This window comes from Hemitrygon akajei, chromosome 10 (genome assembly GCF_048418815.1).
Source record: "Hemitrygon akajei chromosome 10, sHemAka1.3, whole genome shotgun sequence".
NCBI lineage: Eukaryota > Metazoa > Chordata > Chondrichthyes > Myliobatiformes > Dasyatidae > Hemitrygon > Hemitrygon akajei.
Genome location: NC_133133.1, coordinates 147071865 through 147094891, shown reverse-complemented (window position 1 = coordinate 147094891; position 23027 = coordinate 147071865). Strand labels below are relative to the sequence as shown.

The 23027-nt window shown below is 40.0% G+C and overlaps 2 protein-coding genes across 10 annotated transcripts in view; one reads left to right on the top strand and one right to left on the bottom strand.

Annotated features, from left to right (window-relative positions):
* Positions 1-17866, bottom strand: part of cacna1c (calcium channel, voltage-dependent, L type, alpha 1C subunit) — a 737294-nt gene extending 719428 nt beyond the window's left edge. For 4 of the 6 annotated variants that reach the window (XM_073059283.1, XM_073059285.1, XM_073059284.1 and 1 more), the window contains exon 1: positions 17088-17861. In XM_073059283.1, coding sequence (XP_072915384.1) covers positions 17088-17217 — 130 coding nt within the window. In that variant the 5' untranslated portion in view covers positions 17218-17861. Of the gene's footprint in view, positions 1-17087 lie in introns of all 6 variants that reach the window. The other 2 variants (XR_012100621.1, XM_073059289.1) reach the window with 2 other exon arrangements.
* The window catches only part of dcp1b (decapping mRNA 1B), a 65502-nt gene that overhangs the window by 5773 nt on the left and 36702 nt on the right, over positions 1-23027 (top strand). For 2 of the 4 annotated variants that reach the window (XM_073059294.1, XM_073059292.1), the window contains exons 2-3: positions 2107-2147; positions 3364-3491. The exons of 1 other annotated variant lie outside the window; for it this stretch is intronic. In XM_073059294.1, the coding sequence (XP_072915395.1) occupies positions 2107-2147; positions 3364-3491 (169 nt within the window). The remainder of the gene's footprint in view (positions 1-2106; positions 2148-3363; positions 3492-23027) is intronic. One more of the 4 variants, XM_073059293.1, reaches the window with a different exon arrangement.

Below are 23027 nucleotides of genomic sequence, written 5' to 3'. Positions count from 1 at the left end.
TCGCAGCCCTGGGAACCACCAGTGCTCAGCATGATGGAGCTAGAGATGTTTCTGCCAAAAGGAACTGACTGTGGCCTTTGTTAAGAAGTCCTGGATCCATTTAGAGCGAGAAGTGCTGAGACCCAGTGAGGACAGTTTACCCACTAGCTTCTGTGGGATGATCATATTAAATGCTGAGCTAAAGTCAATAAACAGTATCCTGGCCTGTGAGGCATCATTTTCCAGATGAGAAAAGGACGGAGTGGATTGCAGAGGCTGTGGCATTCACAGTGAAATGATTTGAGCGATAAGTGAATTGGAAAGGATCCAGTATAGCAGGAAGATGAAATTGAATGTGATCCATAACCAGCCACTCAAAGGATTTCATCTTTATTGAGGGCAGTGCCACTGAATGGTAGTTTACTATCGCCCTCCCGGCATCGGAATGATGGTGGCCGTCTTGAAGCTTGAGGGGACAGTAGACTGTTCCAGAGAAATATTCAGTATGTCTGTTAGAACCTCAGTTAATTGAGTTGCACAGTCCCTCAGCACACAACCAGGTATGTTATCAGGCCCCAAGGCTTTAGTGGATTGACTCTGGCTATGGTCTTCCTCATATCAGCTACCCGCCAGACAGAGTGCCTGCTTCTCAGGGGGAAGGGGACCTTTTCTTACTGGCACATCGCTCCATGTGTCAAACAGAGCGTAAAAGTCATTCAGCCTATCAGGAAGAGAAGCATCACTGTTGTTGAGGCACCTACCTGAATGGACTTGCAGTCTGTTACAGTCTGAATGCTCTACCACATGTGCCTTATGTCTCTGGTGTCACAGATATAGCTGTATATTCTCTGAATAATCCCATTTTGGCTTCCTGATGGCACAGGAAAGCACAGCTCTTGCTGACCTGAGATGACTTATTCCTCAGTCTGTGCCCGAACATCAGCTGTCAGCCTTTGCCCTCACATAGATGTGTTTAATAATAGTGATGTCCTCACTGCTCTCTTTATGTAGCTAGTCACAGATCTTGCATATTCATTGATGGTTGTAGGTAGCCACCTCCCTGAACATATTCCAGGTTCTTCCTTCTGGTCAGGTTTTTATCTGACTTTGACATGTTTAATTCCTGGTCGGTATGCAGGATTTAGATTAACAGGTAAGCGGTCAAAGCATTGGAGGTGAGTACTGGGAGCAGCTTTGTATGCATCAGGGATGTTGGTAGGTACCAGGTCCAATGTGTTCTCACCTCTGGTAGCAAAGTCTACATGCTGATAGAATTTAGGCAGGACTGCTTTTAAGTTAGTATGATTGAAGTCGCCAGCAATAATAATGAAACCATCGGGGTGTGTGGTTTGCAAGTCACTGATGGCGCCTTAGAGCTCACATTAGCACTTCCACAGCATTAGCATGGGGAGGATGTATACAGCCACAGTCACAATAGCAGTGAATTGCCTTGGTAAGTAGAAGGGCCTTCACTTCACCATTAAGAACTTTACCATAGGCAAACAGTGGGTCATCTCTACTGAAACGTTCACACACCAGTTCTTGTTAACCTAGATACATAACCTCCACCATGGATCTAACCAGAGATCGTGGGAATTCTGTCAGTTCAAAGAGAGATGAAACCCTCTTGTGTTGCTTGGCCACTTCAGGGTGGTATCTTGGAGTCATGTTTCTATCAGAATGTGCTGTAGTTCAACAATTAACCACTTAAAATAATTAAAATTTTAACTGGTTGCCATATTACTTGAATGAAACACTTTTTTTGTCATTAGCTAGGCAGATGGAGAATCAATTTGCAGGCTGCCATTATTCCTAAATTTTAAATCGTGTTTGCATTGTACTTACTTGTTTTTACATTTTTTGGTTGTTGATGCTTGTGTAATGTGGAAAATAGGTTCTGATTATCATTTTTGTACCTGAGTATTTTAGTATGTCCATTAGATGGCCTTACTGAGGTTACTTCACACCACAGAAGAAGCCTTTAGAAGATTACATAAAATAATTCCTTTTTTCTAATTGAATTTTGCAATTAGCAACTTCATTTGCACTGAGTTTCCACTAATTTCATGTACAGTATAGTGCCTGACCATGAGCATTAAATACAATGAATTTTCTTTTTCTTCACAGGAAAAAACTGATGTTGAAGGCACTTTATTTGTTTATGCAAGGTATGGATAATTAGTAGAAATATTTGTGGTTTATTTATATTGTAAACATTATTCAAAAAATCCACTGAACTACCCGGTAATAACAAGGCATTGATAAATTTCAGATTATCTAGCATTCAGAGTAATCTCGGTGGTGATAGAAGCACTTGGGGCTATGACAGCTGGCTCCTACAAATCCTGGGAACAACATCTGAGATTTGGTCCAGAAGAGTGCACTGCTAGGAACAGCAAGGATGCTGCACCAAGCCCTCAAGCTCCCAGGCCTCTGGTAGAGGACCTGATATTGAGGGGAAAAATACACATACACACCACTCCTAAGGAATGTGGGGGGAAAACCCTCAAACTCCTAATGAAATGCAACCACTGGTGTGTCTTCATAATTGCATCATTTTTTTGGGTCCATGTTAGATCTTCCGAGATGTTGACACACAGGAGCATAAAACTGCTCACCCTTTCCAGTTTATGATTAGTACTGAGGAGATGATGGTGTTGAATGCAGAGCTGTAATCAATAAACGGCAGCCTGATGTAGAAATTGCTGTTCAGGTGATCCAAGGTCGAGTGGAGAGTGAGTGAGGTTGCATGCGCATGCAGACCTATTGTGATACCCAATTTCCCTCGGGATCAATAAAGTATGTCTGTCTGTCTGATAGTTAAGTTGCAGCAGGTCCAGGTCCTTGCTTAGGCTGAAGTTAATTCTATCATGATCAACCTCTGAGTGAACTTCACAGTAGATGTGAATGCAACTGGATGTTAGTCATTAAGGCAGCTCACCTTGCTCTTCTTAAAAACATACAGAAAGCAACTAAAAGAATCATTAGGAGGGAAGAGATGAAATATCAAAGCAAGCTAGCAAACAATATCAGGGTGGATAGAAATAGCTTTTTCAACTATATAAAAAATAAAAGAGAGATGAGAGTGGATGTAAGACTGCTAGAACATGAGGCTGGAGATTTAATAATGGGGACAAGGAGATGGCAGATGAATTAAAGGAGTATTTTGCATCAGCCTTCACTGTGGGAGACAGTAGCAGTGTGCCAGGTGTTGAAAGGCTTGAGAGAAGAGAAGTGAGTGCAATGAAGTGCTTTTAAGTCTGCTTCAAGAAATTGTAAGTTGACACAGCAATGTTGCAGAATAGACTTTTGCATCATGTGTGATGGAGGTGGGAATTTTTGTGAGAAGATCTAATGTCCCGTTTTCTGCTTTTTGGATACAAGATCTGCTTCTCCCAGGCATGGCTTCACCATCATGAACAGATTGAATGTGGAAAACCGGACTGAACCAATCACCAAGGACTTGGAATTCCAGTTACAGGACCCCTTCCTGCTCTACAGAAATGCTCAATGTAAGATTGGAAAACTACATCTGATAAAATTTCATACATTTTCAGCCATTTCTAAACTTCAGACACAGGCATTACTTAGTGCTCCTGCCTTTTCCCATTTGCCTTAAATTCAATCAGTGATTTAAGTAATATATTTATTGTTGGATAGCCAGTAAGAATACTTGTAGTTTGTTCTGTTTGACATCCAATTTCATTACTGAAATGTTAGTTTTCAGTGATGCTTGTGATAATTGAACATTCTATGGAATAATAAAGTTCTATCACTAACACCAAAGCTTCACTAATCCTGAAGAAAAAGACTCCCCACTTGATTATATATATAAAAAACTAACAGTGATTTTGTTTGGTATTAGGTGAGTAAAGAAGGGAAGGAGGTGAAAGGAAAACATTTTCAGGGCACTGTAGTGATGACTTGACCTTTCAAATGCCAGTGTAGTTCTGATAATACAGAAACCTAGACAGTCCATAGATGAAACTTCAAATCTGCGGCATGCTAATGTAGCAGTTAGTGTAACACTATTACAGTGCTATCGACCCAGGTTCAATTCCTCTGCTGTCTGTAACAAATTTGTACACTCTCCCTGTGTGTTTTCTCCAGGTGCTCTGGTTTCCTCCCACATTCCAAAGATGTACAAGTTGGTAGGTTAATTGGTCACGGGTTTAATTTGACAGTGTGGGCTTGTTGGGCTGAAGGGACTGTTACTGTACTGTATCTCTAAACAGAAAAAATAAATTAAATCCCACAACTACAGTTGTGGAGTTTATTTTCTGTTAATATTGTTTTGGAATTTTAAAATACTTGGGGGTAAAAAAAACTAGCCAGGAATGGTGAGCAGAGAACTGCAAATTGTATAATCTGATGTCCTTGGGAGAAAGTCTGCTGTCCTTAAAGAGATTGAAGATTGGCTTTATTTGTCACATGTACATCAAAACATGAGGTGAAATGGATTCCTTGCATCAGGGATGTGCTGGGGACAGTCTGCAAGTGTCGTCGTGCTTCTGGCACCAGCATAGCATGCCCACAACTTCTTAACCCCAACAATACATTTTGGAATGTGGGAGGACACCAGAACACCTGGGGATAACCCACACAAGCTTGCGGTGGGAACTGAAACCCGATTTTACAGCTGAAGACTAAAGTGCTTTGTTCCTTAGATCCACATTATCACAGAAGTTTCAACCAATTTGATTCACTCATATTATATCAGGAAATGGCTCAGACCAAAACAGTCTGAGAATAACATCCTTGTTCTGCTAAAGACTTGTTCTCCACACCTAGCCATGGTGTAAGCTAAGCTGTTCTATACAATTTCAACACCAGTATACAGATATCAATGTTTTTTCCATGAAATGCAGAACAAAGCCAATTGGCTGAATTATCAGAAATATCTCTGTCATCAATGAAGTTATGTCAACATTGCTATGAACTGACACTCATCAACACCTAATTTGGAACCTCTGAGCTCATTAACACATAATTTGGTACCTCTGGGTTCAGATGGAGACTGCAGATGCTGGAAATCTGAAACAATACACAAAACATGCTGGAGAAATTCAGCAAGTCAGGCAGCAGCTAAGGAGGGAAATGAACAGTTGATATTTTGAGCCAAAATCCTTCATCAGGTCTGGCAAGAATGAGGGCAGAAACCATAAAAAGGTATAGGGGGAGGGGGAGAGCACGAGTTGATGGGTGATAGGTCTATTCAGTTAAGATCAGGAATATATTACATCCCTGGTTCAAACAGGGACCTAAGAATTGAATTCCAGAGGTGAGGTAAAACTGTCTTCAAAGTGCAAAGTAAATATATTTATATGTTACCATATACTACATTGAGATTATTTTTTATTGCAGGCATTTAAAGGAAAATAAAGTAATGCAATGGAATTTATGAGAAACTATACATAACAAAGACTGACAAACAACCAATGTGTAAAAGAAGATAAATCATACAATTAATTAAAAAAAGTAAAATAATAATACTGAGAACACAAGTTGTAGAGTCCTTGAAAGTGAAGTCTATTTTGTGGAGTCATTGTTGAACTGAGTGAAGTTATTCACAGTGGTGTGATTTAGCTAACAACAGTAATGTTACTAGCCAGCTTAAGTATGCATTTGAGTTTTGTTTAGCCACATAATCAGGTGTAAAGCAAGTAGAGGAAAAGGCTAAGCACACAGTTTTTTTGGTGATTGTAGAGATGTTGTTGCCAAATCATACTGACTGGGGTTTGCAAGTAGGAGGTATTGTGGCCCAAGTCTTGGAGCTTAGTGATAGTTTCAAGGGGATGTGTTGAATGCTGAGCTATAGTGAAAGAAGAACATCCTGATGTATACATCTTCATTGTCCAGATGTTCCAGAGCTGAATGAAAAACCAGTTAAATCACATCTGCTGTTACACCTGTTGTGATGGTGGGCAAATTAGAGCAGATCTAAGTCACTCCTCAGGCAGGAATTGATGTGCTCTTGGATGTAAGTGCTACTAGATGATAGTCATTGATTCAGGTCAAGTAGGCATTTCGTTGAGGACTAGGATGGCCCCAGAGAGAGGCAGCACTTTGCAGAAAGCTAGCAGGTACCTAGTTTCATATTTGAGGTTTGGCCTTTTAAACCTCAAAATTAGTATTGGTTTATTGTCATGTATATCAAGATACAATGAAAGGCTTGCCTTCATACTGTTTATACTGATCCAATAATTGCATTGAGAACAATTATAATAGGGAGCAGCTTGCATCAAATCGCCATGCTCCAGTGTCAGAAACTATTGGAGTAAACAATGTACCTTCAAGCTACAGTATTTAAATGAATAAGCAGTAGTATGAACCCAAGACACAACTGGCTAACTTGAAATATACCACCCAGAAGGTAAACACAGCTGCTAGGAACATTGGGGAAGCCTCCATTGTCTTAGAAAACACAGTGCAGGGTAGTGCTTCAGATAGGACCCCCTCTAGCTTTCTCTTGGGTAATGTGCAGACATTAGAAAACAAGATTGAGACCGCTAAACAAGTTTGCTTAATCAGATGTACACTAAGGACACAGTGTATTATGTTTCACAGAGACATGGCTCACTTCCAACTCACCTGACCACGTGCTCTAACCTGAGGATTTTGTGATCCACTGCATGGATTATGTAAGGGAAAGAGTGCCAGTGTCTACTTTGTGGTAACATCATTGAACTGCACAGATATTGTGATCTTGTCCTGTTCCTGCTTCTCTGACCTCTGATCTGGCAATGAGGTGCTGATCGTTCTAGCTTCCACAAGAGTTCTCCATAGGTATCCTGACTAGATCACAGGATCACAAGACAAAGGAGCAGAAGTAGGCCATTCAGTCCATCGAGTCTGCTCCGCCACTCCACCATGAATAAACTATTCTCCCATCTAGTTCCAATTTCTGGCTTTTCCCCCCATATCCCTTGATACTCTGACTAATTAGATACCTATCAATCTCCTCCTTAAATACCCTCAATGATTGGGCCTCTACAGTTGTATGTGGCAACGAATTCCATAAATCCACGACCCTCTGACTAAAATTTCTCCTCATCTCTGTTTTAAATGGGTACCCTCTAATTCTAAGACTGTGGCCTCTTGTCTTGGACTCACCCACCAAGGGAAACAGCCTTTCCACATCTACTCTGTCCAACCCTTTCAACATGCGAAATGTTTCTATGAGATCCCCTCTCATTCTTCTGTACTCTAATGAATACAGTCCAAGACTACAGACTACAGGCAATATCAACTCAAGCAGACATCAGGCTAGCATTGATGATATAAGAGCTGTGATAAACAAGTAAGAAGCAGCGTAACCCAACGCCTGCAACATTGTGGCAGGAGACTTTAATCAGGCCAATACACTCTCAATGCTGGAGGAAATTGGCAGGTCAGGCAGCATCTATGGAAGTGGACATTTCAGACTGAGACCCTCCTTCATCACTTTTTCAGGAAGGGAAAAATCCCAAAATAAAAAAAGGCTGATGGGAGGGGCAGCTAAAAGATGTTAGGTGAAACCATGTGAGTGAGAAAGGTAAAGGGCTGAAGAAGGAAATTTCTTGATCTCTCTGTTTCCATCTCTAGAGACAAGCTGTATATCGACATCTTTTATAAATCTACTGATTCTCACTACTATCTTGACTATATCCATTCCTATTTTGTCTCTTGTAAAAATTATAATCCCTTTTCTCAGTTCCCTGGTCTCTGCTGCATCTGTTTCCAGGATGAGGCTTTCCTTTCCAGGACATTCAAGATGTCCTCTTTCTTCAAAGAACAGGATTTCACTTCCTCCACCATTGATGCTGGCCTCACTCACATCTCCTCTATTTCTTGGACATCTGCTCTCACCCTATTTTCCCACTGCCTTAACAGGGAAAGAGTTCCTGTTGAACTCACCTACCACTCCATGAGCCTTCATATTCAACATATCATTTTCCACAACTTTTACCATCTTCAACAGGATTCTAACACCCAACACAACTTTACACACCCCCAACCCCACCCATTCTCCACTTTCTGCAGGGATTACTCCCTCCATGATCCTTTGTCCATTCATCCTCCCTGCTAATCTCCCTCCTGGTACATATCCCTGCAAGTGATCAAAATGCTATACCTGCCCATTTACCTCCTCCCTTACCTCCATTCAGAGATGCAAACGGTTCTTCCAGGTGAGGCAACCCTTCATCAGTGAATCTGTTGAAGAGTTCCCTATGCGGCCTCCTCTACATTGGTGAAACCCGGCATAAATTGGGGGACCACTTTGTCAAGCACCTCTACTGCAAGTGCCAAGAGCGTAATTTCCTGGAGGCCAACCATTCTGACCATGGCTTCTTCTTCTGCCATAATGACTCCACTCTTAGGGTGGAGGGGCAACACCGCTTATTCTGTCTGAGTAGCCTTAACTTGAACCACAGCTTATTACATAGAAGATAGAATGGTAGAACACAAGAATAGACACTTTGGCCTTCTATATCTTTGCTGAATTGATGTCAGTCTAACTCATCCCATCTGACTGTGTGTCATCTGTATCCCTCTTTTCCATATCTATTTATGTGTCTATCTAAATTTTTCTTAAACATTGCTCTTGTTTCTGCTTCTGCCACTTCCCTAGGCAGTGGATTCCATGCACCTACCACTCTCTTGTGTTTGAAAAAATACTTGCTTTGCACATCATCTTTAAACTTTCTCCCTCTCATCTTAAACCAGGGGTAGGCAACCTTAAGCACAAAGCATTTTTTAGCATGCGTTATTCATTAATTTGAGGCAATACATAACTAGATGTATTTAAATGGATAATCCCCATATTTCAAGTTTTTTATGACATTTATCTGGCCCACTGTCTGCTCATTAATATGCAATCCAGCCCACAGAGGCGAAAAGGTTGCCGACCCCTGTCTTAAACTTTTGTCCTTTAGTATTTGACACCTACAGCCTTGAAAAAAAGAGTCTTGACTATCCACCCAATTTCTGCTCCTCATAATTTTATATTAGATTGCTCCTCATTTTCTGAAGTTCCAGATAAACAATTCTTGTTTGTCGAACCTTTGCTTGTAGCTAATCCACTACAATCCAGGCAAGGTCCTGGTGAACCTCTTATGCACCCTCTCCAAATTCTGCACACCATTTCTACAATACCCCAAATTTGTCCTAACTGAAGTACGCATTACTTATTCTCCAGTTAGAAGGAGCTGTTTAACTGGGAATCATAAATATTCTTTGTAGAGCAGTGTGGAAAAAATAGCAAGAAGAGAAGCTAATTGGGTATAGAAATATTATAATAAAATCAAATGTTTCATTATGTCACACATTTTCTAGTCACTGCGTTAGATGGATACTGTTGCCTCTTCATTCATTTTCTTTCTTTAAATGTGATTCCAGAGTAGCAGGCAACTCCTGCAAAATGTTACTTATAAAGTTGTACAAAAAAATCCCATTTTAGTTATGTCTATTACAGAGAAATCATAAATAATTAAAACTAACTGTGGAGATTTTGCAATATTGGGTGGTTGCTTGTTCCTTTTCAGATTATAAATAGGTTCAGAAAGTGTCAAGAATTAGATTAGATATGTGGCTCTTGTCTTCTGTCTCCTATAACCTTTTATAGTCAAAGGAAGCTTTCGCTGTGCCTGGAATACATTCAGATCAGCCCGTGGAAATGACTGTCATAATATTCTGCCAACATTCTGTGCTCTAACAAACTTTGAGATAAGATAAAGAGAGCTCAATGTGAATATGAGGCAACTCCATACATTAAACAAAACTATAACAAAGCCCTTGGAACCATTTGGATTTGAATTTAAAGTGTTGTCCAAGTCTGACCCTAATTACTCATTCACTCATGTTATTACATTATCTATTATTCAATTCCAAAGGATCTTAGTTCATGTTTATTTTAAATATTTTTGACATATATGTAGGTCTACTTATTAACCTGTCCACACTTAGTTGTTCCTTCCTCTACTCATATTCTCAACATTAAATAGCTTACTTTTTTACAAACCAACGAAACCTTACATTTAAGAATGTGAAACTGAGCAATATTATTAACTTTTGGTGCGTTTGATTGAATCAGATTACCATCTGCCAAGCTGTTAGAACTGTTGCAGAATCTCTATATTTTTAGAAAATGACCAGTAATGCATCTATTATTTCAAAGACCACTTCTGAGTATTCTGGGATGTAGATTATTAAGCCCTGTGTACTCATTGGCCTTTCAGTTTTATCAATCTATCTAACAGCAATTCTCTATTCCGATTTCAGTAAGTATCCCCTTCTCAATTGATCCTACATACGCTTTCAAATGTTTCTGGGAGTCTTGTATGTCCTTTGTGAAGGCAAAATGAAGTATTTATTTAATTGTTATGAATTTCTTTGATTCCCTGTTTTTGACTGTAAGGTACCTACACTTGATTTTAATTATAATTTTCTCTTCATATCCCCATAAATATTTTACATTCAATTTACATTTTCCCTGAAAATTTATTCTCTATTTTTACTTTTCCCTTCTGAACTAATCTTTGTTCTCCTTTTCTGAATTCTAAATTTTTCCCAAGCCTCAAGTGTGCTGCTTTTCCTGACAATTTTATGTTTTTCTTATTTGAATCTAATTTCTTTTGAAAGCAATGGTTAAAGAACAGTTCTTGTTTTATTTTTGTAAGATGGGAATGAACAATTCTTGTATTTCATCCATGGATCCACTGTCAACTCTTTATGTAATGTGCCATAATCATCATCTTGTACCTTGCGCTTTCATTGTTTCCTTTATTTAAAGTTATGACCCCACTCTGGGAATCAACTCTTACACTGTATCTTAATGCATGTTTCCTCTTCTCCACAGAACCCCGCACAGTATGATTGTCAGAACATCAAGCAGTATAGCACAGGAATAGGTTCCTCAGCCCATAATGTCTACACTGAACACAATGCCAAATTAAACTGAATCTCTTCTGTCTTCACATGATCCACATCCCGACTAATTCATGAGTCTGTCTAAAAAGCCCCTTTAAGTATCACTATCTGCTTTCAACTTTTGCTTTTGTATCTGCTTCTTCCGCTACCCATGCAGCACGCTCCATTCACCTATTGCCCTCTTTCTAACAAAAAAAACCTGTCCTACATATCTCCTTTAAATCCCCCCCTCCCCCTTACCTTAAATGTATGTCCTCTGGTATTTGACTTTACTACCCTGGGTGAAAGATTTTGATTGTCCACCTTATCTATGCCTCTCATAATCTTATAAATTTGCACGTCCCTTCTAAGCCTGCACTACAGACAACAATCCAAGATTGTTCAACTTCTTCTTATAGCTTATAATAGCTTTCCCCCATTAATCTCTATCGATCCAATAATTGTATATGTAAATTAAACTCACTGTAATTATATCCTTACTGCATATAACTCTAATTAAAAGATGTATGCAATTTTCCTACATAATCTTAATTATACCTCTTTACTGAGAGATTGTGTACAACCCCTTGGTGAAATTTGGATTTATCTGATATACAGTGGATTCCATACCAGAATTCTCTGAGCAAATATTCTTCCTCACTATTGTATTGATTCCCTCATTAGTTAATAACACCATTCTACCCCTTTCCTCTTCCTGTCTGTCTTAAATATTGAACACTTAGTTCCCATCCATAGTCTCTTTGCAGCTATGTCTTTTAATTGCAAATGTGTCATCTATGTTTATATCTATATGCACAACTAATTCATCTATGTTTTTGCACGTATTAAGGGATATCTTTTTTCATATTCTTAGTCATCTTTGCAATATTTTGCACTGTGACCCTGCTTGTCTGTAAGTTTTCAATTTTACTGTATACATTTTAGTTAGGCGTTTGACCAAGTCCCTCATGAAGTCAATCCAGAAGATTAGGATGCATGGAGTCACGGCGTATTGATTAATTGGATTCAGAACAGACTTGCATGTAGGAACAGTGTAGTGATCGAAGGGAATTATTTGAGCTGGAGGTCTGTAATTAGTGGTGTTCTGCAGGGATCTGTGCTAGGACCTCTGCTATTTGTGACGTATATAAATGACCTGGATGAAAATGTAGATGGGCGGGTTAGTAAGTTTGCAGATGATACCAAGATCGATGGAGTTGTGGTTAGTGTAGACGATAGGCAAAAATACAGCACAATATAGATCAGTTGCACATATGGGCAGAGATCCATCTGGCTTTTTAAAAAAAAAATTTTTAGTGTGTCGCACCAGTCAGTCAGCCATTCTTGTCTGGCGCGTGGTGTCAGGATTGGTCTCCTTTTGGATTAACCGGGTCACGATATGAACGTTCCTGACTCGACTCTTGTATTTTTTATGAGGTCAAATGGCTAGCTCAATGCTCAACCTGGCATGGATGGAAAGTGTGCTTGGGGGTGGCCTGACTTGGATTCGAACTCGGGAGCCTTCGCTCCGGAGTCCGGCGCTGATGCCATCAGGCTGATGGTTTAACCCAGATAAATTTGAGGTATTGCACCTTGATAATGCAAATGCAAGGAGACAGTACACTTGTTAGGCAAGACCCTTAACAGTGTTGGTGAGCAGAGAGATCTTGGTATCCAAGTTCTTAGCTTCTTGAAGGTGGCTACACAGGTCATTAGGATGGTTAAAAAGGCTTATGGAATGCTTGTTTCTTATTAGTTGAGGCACTGAGTTCAAAAGTCAAGAGGTTATGTTGCAACTTAATAGGACTCTGTTTAGGCTACATCTGGAGTATTGCCCCACCGTAGGAAGGATGTTGAGTCTTTGGAGAGGGTGCTGAAGAGGTTTACCAGGTTAACACAAAGTACACTGCAGGTGCTGTGGTCAAATAAACACATGCAGGCAAGCTGGATGAACTCAGCAGGTCGGGCAGCATCCGTTGAAATGAGCAGTCAATGGATGCTGCCCGACCTGCTGAGTTCATCCAGCTTGTTTGTATGTGTTGGTTTACCAGGTTGCTGCCTGGTTTAGAGGGTGTGTGCTGTCATGAGAGGCTGGACAAATATGGGTTGTTTTCACTGGTGGCAGAGACTGAGAGATCTGATTGAGGTTTATTAGGTTAGGAGAGGCATAGATAGAATAGACAGGGAGTATCTTTTTCCTAAGGTAGAAATGTCTAATGCCACAGGGTATGCATTGAAAGTGAGAGAGAGTAGGTTCAGAGGGGATGTGAGGGGTAAGCTTTTTACTCAGGGTGGTGGATGGCTGGAATGTGCTGCCTGGTATAGTGGTAGAGGCAAATATATATTCCACATGAATGTGAGGAAGATGGAGGAATGTGGACACTGTGTAGGTAGGAGGGATTACTTTTTGTTTTTTTTCTTATTTTTGGCTGTATCGGCACAACATTGTGAGATAAAGAGCCTGTTCTTTGTTGTATCTTGCTGCTATTTGACTTCCCAAAATGAATCATCTCACATGTCAGGATTAAATTCCTTCTGCCAACATTGCAATTAATTTTTTATCTGACCTATATCCTGCTGTAGCCTTAGATAAACTGTTATATAGTTCCTTGAAATAAGTATGAGCTGTGTCCCAGGCCCAAACATCTTATAGAGTAAACAATCTTCCTTCCACTATACATTTAGGTGGGAATGCTCACAGATGAGCTAATCTGGGGAGTTATGAATGAAACCTAGAGTAGCAGTCAGTCTCCACCTGGATCAACTTTGATGAAGTTTGAAATGGTTAATGGCAAGTACCACTTATACATCAAAAGCACAGGCATTGACTTTTCTAACAAAATAATCGAGTCAAATCAAATTTACCATCATGTCCACATATATAGTGATGTCATCACTATCTCAGGCACATGTATCAGATAAATTATACAAGACAATGAAGAACCGGAAAAGGAAGAGACAGGTCCATAATCTTCCATTCCTGATGTAGAATTGGGATTGTGAGGGTCATTTCAAGACCTGATGGATGTAGGAAAGTAGCTGTCCTTGACCCTGCTGGTGTAGAGATTCAAGCTTCTTTATCTCCTGTCTGATGGTAACATCGAGAAGGCAGCAGAAGCCAGATGGTGGGGATTCTTGGCGAGGGATGCAGCATATGGTGGGGAGGGCTGTGTCCATTGTTCACTCTCGCCCCTTCCATTCCTGTGCATTAGAATAGCCATACCAGGCCTTGATGCAATGATGCAACCATTCAGGATATTTTCAAAAGTGCACCTGTAGAAGCTGGAAAGTAGAGGTGCTGGCACACATACATAATTGCATCAATGTGTTAAGGTCGAGGGCAGGTCACCCAAGATGTTAACACCTGGGAATTTGAAGCTGATAACCTGGTAATGAGAGCTGGCACATGATTTCCTGACTTCCCTTTGTGAAATCAATGATTAACTTGTTTTATTGACATTGCTATTGAGGTTGTTATCACATCACCACCCAACAAGTTGTTTTATCTAATTTCTGTACACTGACTCATCAGCACCCACTATTTGGCTAACAGCACAGTGGTGTTGTCAGCAAATTATAGGTGGGACTGGAATTATGCTTAATCATGTGGTCATGGGGGTAAAGCAAGTAGAGCTGGGGGCTAAGCAGACAGACATGCGGTACACTTGTGTTGATCAGTGAGGAGTAGATGCTGTTACTGATCTGTATTGATTGAGGTTGGTGATGAGTGGATGGATCCATTTGTAAAGGGAGCCAAGAAGTTTGGAGGGATTGAAGCAAAACCACTACTTTTTGTATTCAGTGACATTACTGGCACCAAATCTCTGAATATCAGTTACCACTGATAAGAACAATCAAAATATGATGAGATTTTCCAAAGGCAAATTACTTGGACTTGTTGAGTTGTATACTACATACTGAGTAAACATACTGAGTTGTATGTTTACTAAAATTAACTCAAGTATATAAGATTATTTCTTCCAATGGTTTAGAAGTGAAATTATTTTATAGTAATGTTTTAGGGAGGTTCCAAATTCAATTACCAATCTGCACTCAGTTAATCTGGTTTCAGCTGCATGAGTGAAGTTGCACATTTCGAAATGAAAAGTGGAGACAGAAGTGGATTGATTTGTCATGTCTTCTCAGTAAAGTCTGCAGTCTCATAATACTGAACATATAAACATTTTGTTTATCAAAATTTATTACAGTTAGATAAGTAAAATTGATATATAGGATTACACATGATTTTAACCAAATGGTGTGAATTTGAGGGTCCATATGACCTTCACTCCTTCTGGGTCTTAGAATCATGTGGTGTAAGTCTCTGAAAGCTTGGTTTGTTTTTTTCTTACCATGTCTAGAAGCACAGACTTTCATGGAGTGATACCGCATGGAAACAAGCCATTCAGTCCAACTAGTGAGCACCTATCTGCATTTAGCCCTTGCCTTCATAGCCTAGGTGCATTCAAGTGCATAACTAAAAGGCCACATCCTAGGCAACAACTTGATAAATCTCCTCTGCCTCTCTGGTGCTATATCAATTTTCTTATAGTGTAGTGACCGTAACTGCAAGCAGTACTTCAACTAACGTCTGCCCCATGTTTTATAATGTTGAAGTGTAACTTCCTTGTTCTTGTATTCAGTGTCTCCACTGATGAAGACTAGCATTCATATGCTATCTTAATCACATTATCAACTTGCACTGCCACCTTCAAGGATTTTTGGACTTAAACACCAGGGTCCCTCTGTTGTACAGCACTTCTAGAACCTCATGGTCTAACTTCTAGTCTCATTAGTATTCTCAACGCTAATTGCTTCACATTTATTGTAACTAAATTTTCCGCCACTTTTCATCCCATTTACCATTTCATTAAATCTCCCTGGTCTCCTTTAATTCAGTTCAAATGATTGTATATGGTTTGTAAGTTTCTGACTAATCACTTAAACCATGTTCCTTTACTGATTCTTGTCTTTGCAGAACTCACTTCCCACCTAGCTTTGTTTTTCAGGTAAAGCTAAAAAATTACAGCCTTTTATGTAAGCCTTTAATACAGATTGCAACTCCAAGTTAACCTGTATGAGTCAGTATTTGCAAAAAACATAAAATTTAGAACTTTAATAGGTAAATCCTATCATTATCAACATTTGAACTGAATGGTAGAATTCTTGTCGCTAAGTCAGAATGCTGTGGTTTTAGCTCCTGACAAGATTTGGTGCAAAGGTAACACATTAATAGTTGTTTGGAATACTGAAAGAAGAACTGCCCTGATCGGGGTTCTACTTTTTGAGTGAAATTTAACTCCAAGGCCTGCCAGTCTCTGAAAGATCCCTTTGCATTGATGACATTGTAGCATAGATATTCTCTTTGTATCCTGCCTTAACCAACAGCCAAAAGCAGATAAGGTTATCACTATTTCAGAGTTGCTTAACTGCTAAATTACTTGTATCATAACAGTAACACATTATTAAAATTGTCTCATTAGCCATTAAATAATCTGAAACATCTTCAGGTTGTATGCACAGTAAATGCAGTCTTACTCAGCCTTCATTCTTGGTTCTAGTTGTTGCAGTTTTATCTGAAGTAAAAGGAATACACTGTATGGTGCATTTTTTTCCCAGTTCTTAAGCAGATTTTACTTAAATGAATTAACCATAAAAAGGTATGGCGAGATTTTAAAGTATACTTTAAGTAACTCATGAAAGATCTGATGCAGCATTATGCTTTGTTTTTTTTTGCTTTCATTATGAAACTTTGTGATCTGCTGTGAAGAGTAATTTTGTAGAAACATTTAAGCAATATTATAATATAAGCTTTTAAAAACTACTCAGTTTTAAAGAAATTGAGATAAATCTGATCATTCTCATTATTTCCTGTAGGTATTTACTGTAGTACTCAGTAAATTTAAACAGCCAAACATAGTAGTCTATATTGAATTTTAATAAAATATTATAAATTTTCTTTTGCTTAATTATCATAACAAAGCATATTTCCTAAGAATAGGAATATCACTACTCAAGAACTTGAAGCATTATCATTTCAATTTAATCACTGACAGAACTTGTAAATAACAAATTGTAGCGGTGTGCTACACGCAGCGCTGCAATAACGACACAGAGTCGGTGAGCATTGTATTTTATACCCAACTCTAAGTTGCAATTTAAAAGAAAATGTAGAATGATATTTTACTTTTTTTTGCTCCCCCACAAAGAGAAAATCTTACCTCCTGGACAAGTGTAGAAGCAGTTCAGCTGGGTTTCCTTCACAGTTATACCTTTGTACTTGGCATCAATTGCTTGCATTGCTTGGCTGGGCAATTGTTTGGAAGCCTTTTGAACAACCGTTTGAAGCATATTGTTTTTCTAGGCGCTGATTTATCTTCATTGAGAATGTAGAAATTCAGTGAAAATTGGTATCAATGTCAGATGTGTGAAATTTCTTTTAACTCCAGTATTTACCATGGCAAAGGAGCATACCATGTGAGAATGCTCTTTAATTATTGTTTCTGATGCATTCCTCCAAAGAGCAGAAAGTGAAAAGGGACAGTGGCTATTTATGCTGTCATCATCTGCACCAGAGATTTACCATGTGGCTTGCATGTCTGCGTCACTGCTGACATATTGATACCAGGCCCTCAGCCCATTAAGAGGGAGCAAAGATAAAATCTGCAGTAATGCCTGAATTACATGCCTACTTAGATTATAAAATTCTCCAAACATTCATGTCATGATCCTATAATGAACTATTAAAGCATCCCATGCATTTCTAGTTTAAAGATGGAGGCAGGAGGAGCAAAAAGAAAACTGCATACAAAGTATATATGGTGAGACCTGACGCAGGTTGGGAGACTGCTTCGCCGAGCACCTACGCTCCGTCCACCAGAAGAAACAGGATCTCCAAGTCGTCACCCATTATAATTCCACTTCCTATTCCCATTCCGATATGCTAATACATGGCCTCCTCTACTGTCGTGATGAAGCCACACTCAGGCTGGAGGAACAACACCTTGTATTCTGTCTGGGTAGCCTCCAAACTGATGGCATAAACATTGATTTCTTGAACTTCCAGTAATCCCCCCCCCCCCCATATCACCTCTCTTTTTCTTCCATGGCCTTCTGTCCTCTCCTATTATAGTCTCCCTTCTCTAGCTGTGTATTTCTTTCACCAATCAGCTTCCCAGCTCTACCCCTCCCCCTCTTAGTTTCCCCTATCATCTTGTGTCTCTCCCTGCCCTCCCCCACCTTTTAAATCTACTTATCTTTTTTCTCAGTCCTGCTGAAGGGTTTTGGTCCAAACTGTACCCTTTTGGTACAGTTGAGTACATCAACTGTACTCTTTTCCATAGATGCTTCCTGGCCTGCTGAGTTCCTCTAGCATTTTGTGTGGGTGTTGCTTGGATTTCTAGCATATGCAGATTTTATCTTGTTTGCATACAAAACAAAGCAAGTTATTATACATCTGTATTCCAGAACACCTAAAGTCATTTTTCATATAGAGGAAGTGTGCACCAATGCATTTAATTTTAGAAAGTGTTTTAGGTAATTTTATGGAGTAAGCCATTAAAATAGATATTTTTGCATTAGGACAGAATGAGTGTTGAATGAGAGATGAAATAGAATTGCCACACGAATCAACATGCCCACAGAGTGATGTTCTCTGCATCAAGGTTCCAATTACAGACTTGTGCATGTAATAGTCTTTTGTAGAGAGTGTCCAATTGTATATTAATGATGAGCTACTGATACTGGGCTTTCTGGTGCATTAGTGTGCTTGAGTAATTTTGGAAATAACATGCTGTTGAGGCTTACGTTACTGTTAGGGATTCTAATGAAGAAGGCTGAGCAACAGGAACTATATTCTGAGTATTAAGAACTATATGTCAGAAGCTGAACAGTTGTCAGCGTAGTTTTGTGCAGGGGATGTCATGTCTCATAAATCTGAGTGTTTATTTTGAGGAGCTAAGAAAATTGATAAAGGAAGATCAGCAGATAAGGTTTACATGGGCTTTATTAAAGCTTTTGACACAGTCCTGCATGGTAGACTAGCCCAGAAGTTTAAGGCCCAGAGGATGCAAGCTACGCTGGCAAATGGAAGTCAAATTGCTTTGTGATAGGAGGCAGACCATGTCTTTCCTACAACAAGGTAACCAAAACTATATACAAAACCTCGAGCAGCCTCACATAATGCCTTTGATCCTGACTCAATCCCTGATGATGAAGGCCGGCATACCGCACACCTTCGGCACCTTGTCTACTTGTGTGGCTTTTGTAGTGAACTTTCCACTTGGACTTCCAGATCCCTCTGATCCTGCCATTCACTGTACGTCTTACATTGCTTGCTACTGTCCAAAATGCCTAACCTCACACTTATCCAAGTTGAAATTCATTTGTCATTGATCAAGATCTCTGCATTTTGCTGTAACCTGCTTCACTATCAACAGGACTCCTAGTTTAGCATAATCAGAAAATTTTCTAATAATACCACATTCATATTTATCCACCCCCACTACCTCCCATCATTGCTAGCTTCCCCTGAATCTTCCAGATCAACCTTTCATGTGGGACTTTGTCAGTTTCAATATAAGACAACTTGCACGGTCTTAACTTCAACCTATCCCTTACAGTGTTTCAAAACTCTAATAAGAGATTCATTGGAAATTACGACCTCCCATGCGTATAACCATGCTGACTATTCCTGACCATGATGTGATTATAGATCTTCTCCTTCAGAATTCCTTCTATTGAGTTTCCTAAAACTGATATAAGGTTCACTGACCTATCCTTGCTACCCTTCTTGAACATGGGAACACTATTAGCTATTGGTGAAGATTCAGAAGACTAGAGGGTGCGTAAAGATTACAAGTATTTCTAAAGGAGCCTTTGCAGTTTCTTCCCTGGCATCCATAATTCCTGGTGGCTGCACTTGGTCAGGCTCTGGGATTTGCCTAGCTTAACGTGCTTTGAGACTGCAAATGACTCCTTGTAATAAGCATATGATCCAAAACCTCACTACTTATTACCCCAGTTTCTTTGGAATTCATGTTATTCTCCTTAGTAAACAGAGGAGAAACAGACATTAAAAATCTCAGCCATCTCTTGCAGCTCCACAGATAGGTGGCCCTAATGGTCTTTAAGAAGACTTGGTCTTTCCCTAGTCACAGTTTTACTGTTTGTAACTGAAGAACCTTTTTGGATTATTTTTAATCCTACTTACTGCCAAATTAATCTCATACCCTCTTTTTGCCCTCCTGATTTCCCTGTAAAACCTACTCTTAAAACGTTTTATACCCAGCTGCTGGAAAAATATGTAGTCTTCCTTTTTCCTAACCAGGGTCTTTATCTCTCATCAGCCAGGATTCACTGAACTTGGTCTGTCTACTCTTCACCCAAACTAGAATGCAGTTCTGAGACTCTTAAATGATACTTCTGAAAATCTTCTATTTGCCTCGAAGAGCGTTGCCTAGTTAGTCTCAGCTAGATTCTGCCCAATGCACTTAAAGTTGGCGCTGCTCCAGTTCAGCACTTTTAACTTGTGTACCCTCTCTTTTTTTTCCATAACTACTTTAAAAGTAATATAGAATTGTGGTTACAGAGAGCTTTCCAACTATCACTTTAGCTACTAGACCCACCCTATCTAACAAGGTCCAGTATTGCTCTTTCCCAAGTTGGTTTTATATGTTTGTTTTACCTTCTTTATATTTGCTCAGTTAGAACAGTAGAGATGCCTGGCAGGATAATTGAATGTTCCTCTTGTGGAATGTGGGAAGGCAGGGAGACCTTTAGTGTCCATGATTGCACCTACGAGAAGTGCATCCAGCTGCAGCTTCTAACAGTCCATGCTAAGGAGTTGGAGCTGGAACTGGATGAACTCTGAATCATTCAGAAGGCTGAAGGGGTGATAGATAGGATGTATTGAGAGGTAGTTACACCCAGGGTGCAGGACACAGGAAATTGGGTGACAGTCAGGAAGGGGAAAGGAGTTAAGGAGTCAGTGCAGAGTATCCCTGTGGCTGTTCCCCTCAATAACAGATACACTACTTTGGATACTGTTGGGGGGAGGGGATGACGTAGCAGAGGGAAGTCACAGCAGTCAGATCTGTGGCACTGAGTCTGCTATGTGACTCAGAAGGGAAGGGAGGAGAAGAAGCTAGCTGTGGTGATGGGGGATTTGTTAGTTAGGGAAACAAAAAGGAGGTTCTTTGTACAAGAACGAGATTCCCAGATGGTATCTTGCCTCCTGGGTGCCAGGGTCTGGGACATCTCGGATCGATCACCTCACCATTCTGAAGTGGGAGGTTGAACAGCCAGAGATCATGGTCCATGTACGTACCAGTGACGTGTAGGAAGAGTGGCAAGGTTCTGCAAAGTGAGTTCAGGGAGTTAGGTACTAAGTTAAAGGGCAGGACGTCCTGGGTTGTGATCTCAGGATTGGTACCCTTGCCACTTGATAGTGAGGCCACAAATAGGAAGATCGTACAGATTAACACGTGGCTAAGGCAATAGGGTAGGAAGGTGGGCATCAGGTTTTTGGGATAACTAGGTTCTCTTTCAGGGAAGGTAGGACCTGTACAGAAGAGATGGTTTGCACCTGAACTAGAGAGAGGGACTAATAGCCTAGTGGGAAGGTTTGCATGGGGGGCAGGGGTTAAAATCGAGTTGCAGGGGGATTGGAACCAGAGTGCCAGAGTAGATAGATATTGGAGAGGTTGTGGAGACAGATGTTGCTCAGACCTCAAACAAGGACAGGAATCAAAAGGTTGAGCATGGTGTGACTAATGTTCTGAGCCACGTATATTTCAATGAATGAAGTATTGTAGGAAAGGCGGGTAAGCTCAGGGCATAGATCAGCTCATGAAATTATGATATTTTAGCCATTAGTGAGACTTGGTTGCAGGAGGAACAGGACAGGCAGCTCCATATTCTGGGGTTCCATTGTTTTAGAATTGACAGTGGGGTGAGAGGTTTAAATGACGAGGAGTGGCATTACTGTTCAGAGAAAATCACATCTAAGTGCTCAGCCAGAGCAGACTAGAGAACTCGTCTAATGAGGCATTATGGGTGGATCTGAGGAATAAGAAAGGTATGACTGTGTTATTGGGGCTATATAACAGACCACCCAACAGTCTGTGGGATTTAGAGGAACAAATTTGTAAAGAGATCACAGACTATTGCAAGAAACATGAGTTATTATAGTGGTGATTTTAACTTTCCACATATTGACTTGGACTCGTCTTCTGTAAAAGGACTAAATGGGATAGAGTTTGTCAAATGTGTTCAGGAAAATTTCCTTGATCAGTAGAAGTCCCACCAAAAGAGCATGTGATACTTGATCGGCTATTAGGGACTGAGACAGGGCAAGTGTCAGACATTTGTGTAAGGAACACTTTTTATCTAGTGATCATAATGCTATTAGTTTCAAAGTAAATATACAAAAAAATAGGTCTGGTCTGTGAGTTGGGATTCTAAATTGGAGAAAGGTCAGTTTTGATGGTATCAGAAAGCATCTGGCTGGTGTGGATTGGGACAGGCTGATTTCTGGCAAAGGTGTACTTGGTAAGTGGGAGGCCTTCAAAAGTGAAATTTTGAGAGTACAAAGCTTGTATGTAACTGTCAGAATAAAATGTAAAGATAACAAGGTTAGGGAACCTTGGTTTTCAAGAGATATTGAGGTCCTGGTTAAGGGGAAAAAAGGAGGTGCATAGCAGGTATAGGCAGGTAGAAACAAATGAGATACTTAAGGAGTATAAGAAATGCAAGAGAACAGTTATGAAACAAAGGGGTAGAATAAGGCATGATATAGTCCTAGCAAACAAGGTGAAGGAAAATCCCAAGATACAGATATGTTAAAACAAAAGGTGTTCAAGGGATAAAATTGGTCCTCTGGAAGGACAAAATGGTAATCCATGCCTGGAGCCAAAAGAGGTGAGGGAGATCTTAAAGGGATTTGTTTGCATCTGTATTTACTCAGGAGACAGACACAAAGTCTGTAGAGGTGAGGCAAATCAGCACTGACTTCAGAGGTTCTATACAGTTAACAGAGGTTGAGGTGTTCGTTGTCTTGAGGCAAATTAGGGAGGACAAAACCCCTTGGCCTGACAAGGGACCTTGTGAGAGGCAAGTGCAGTAACTGCAGGGGCCCTAGCAGAGATACTTAAATCACCCTT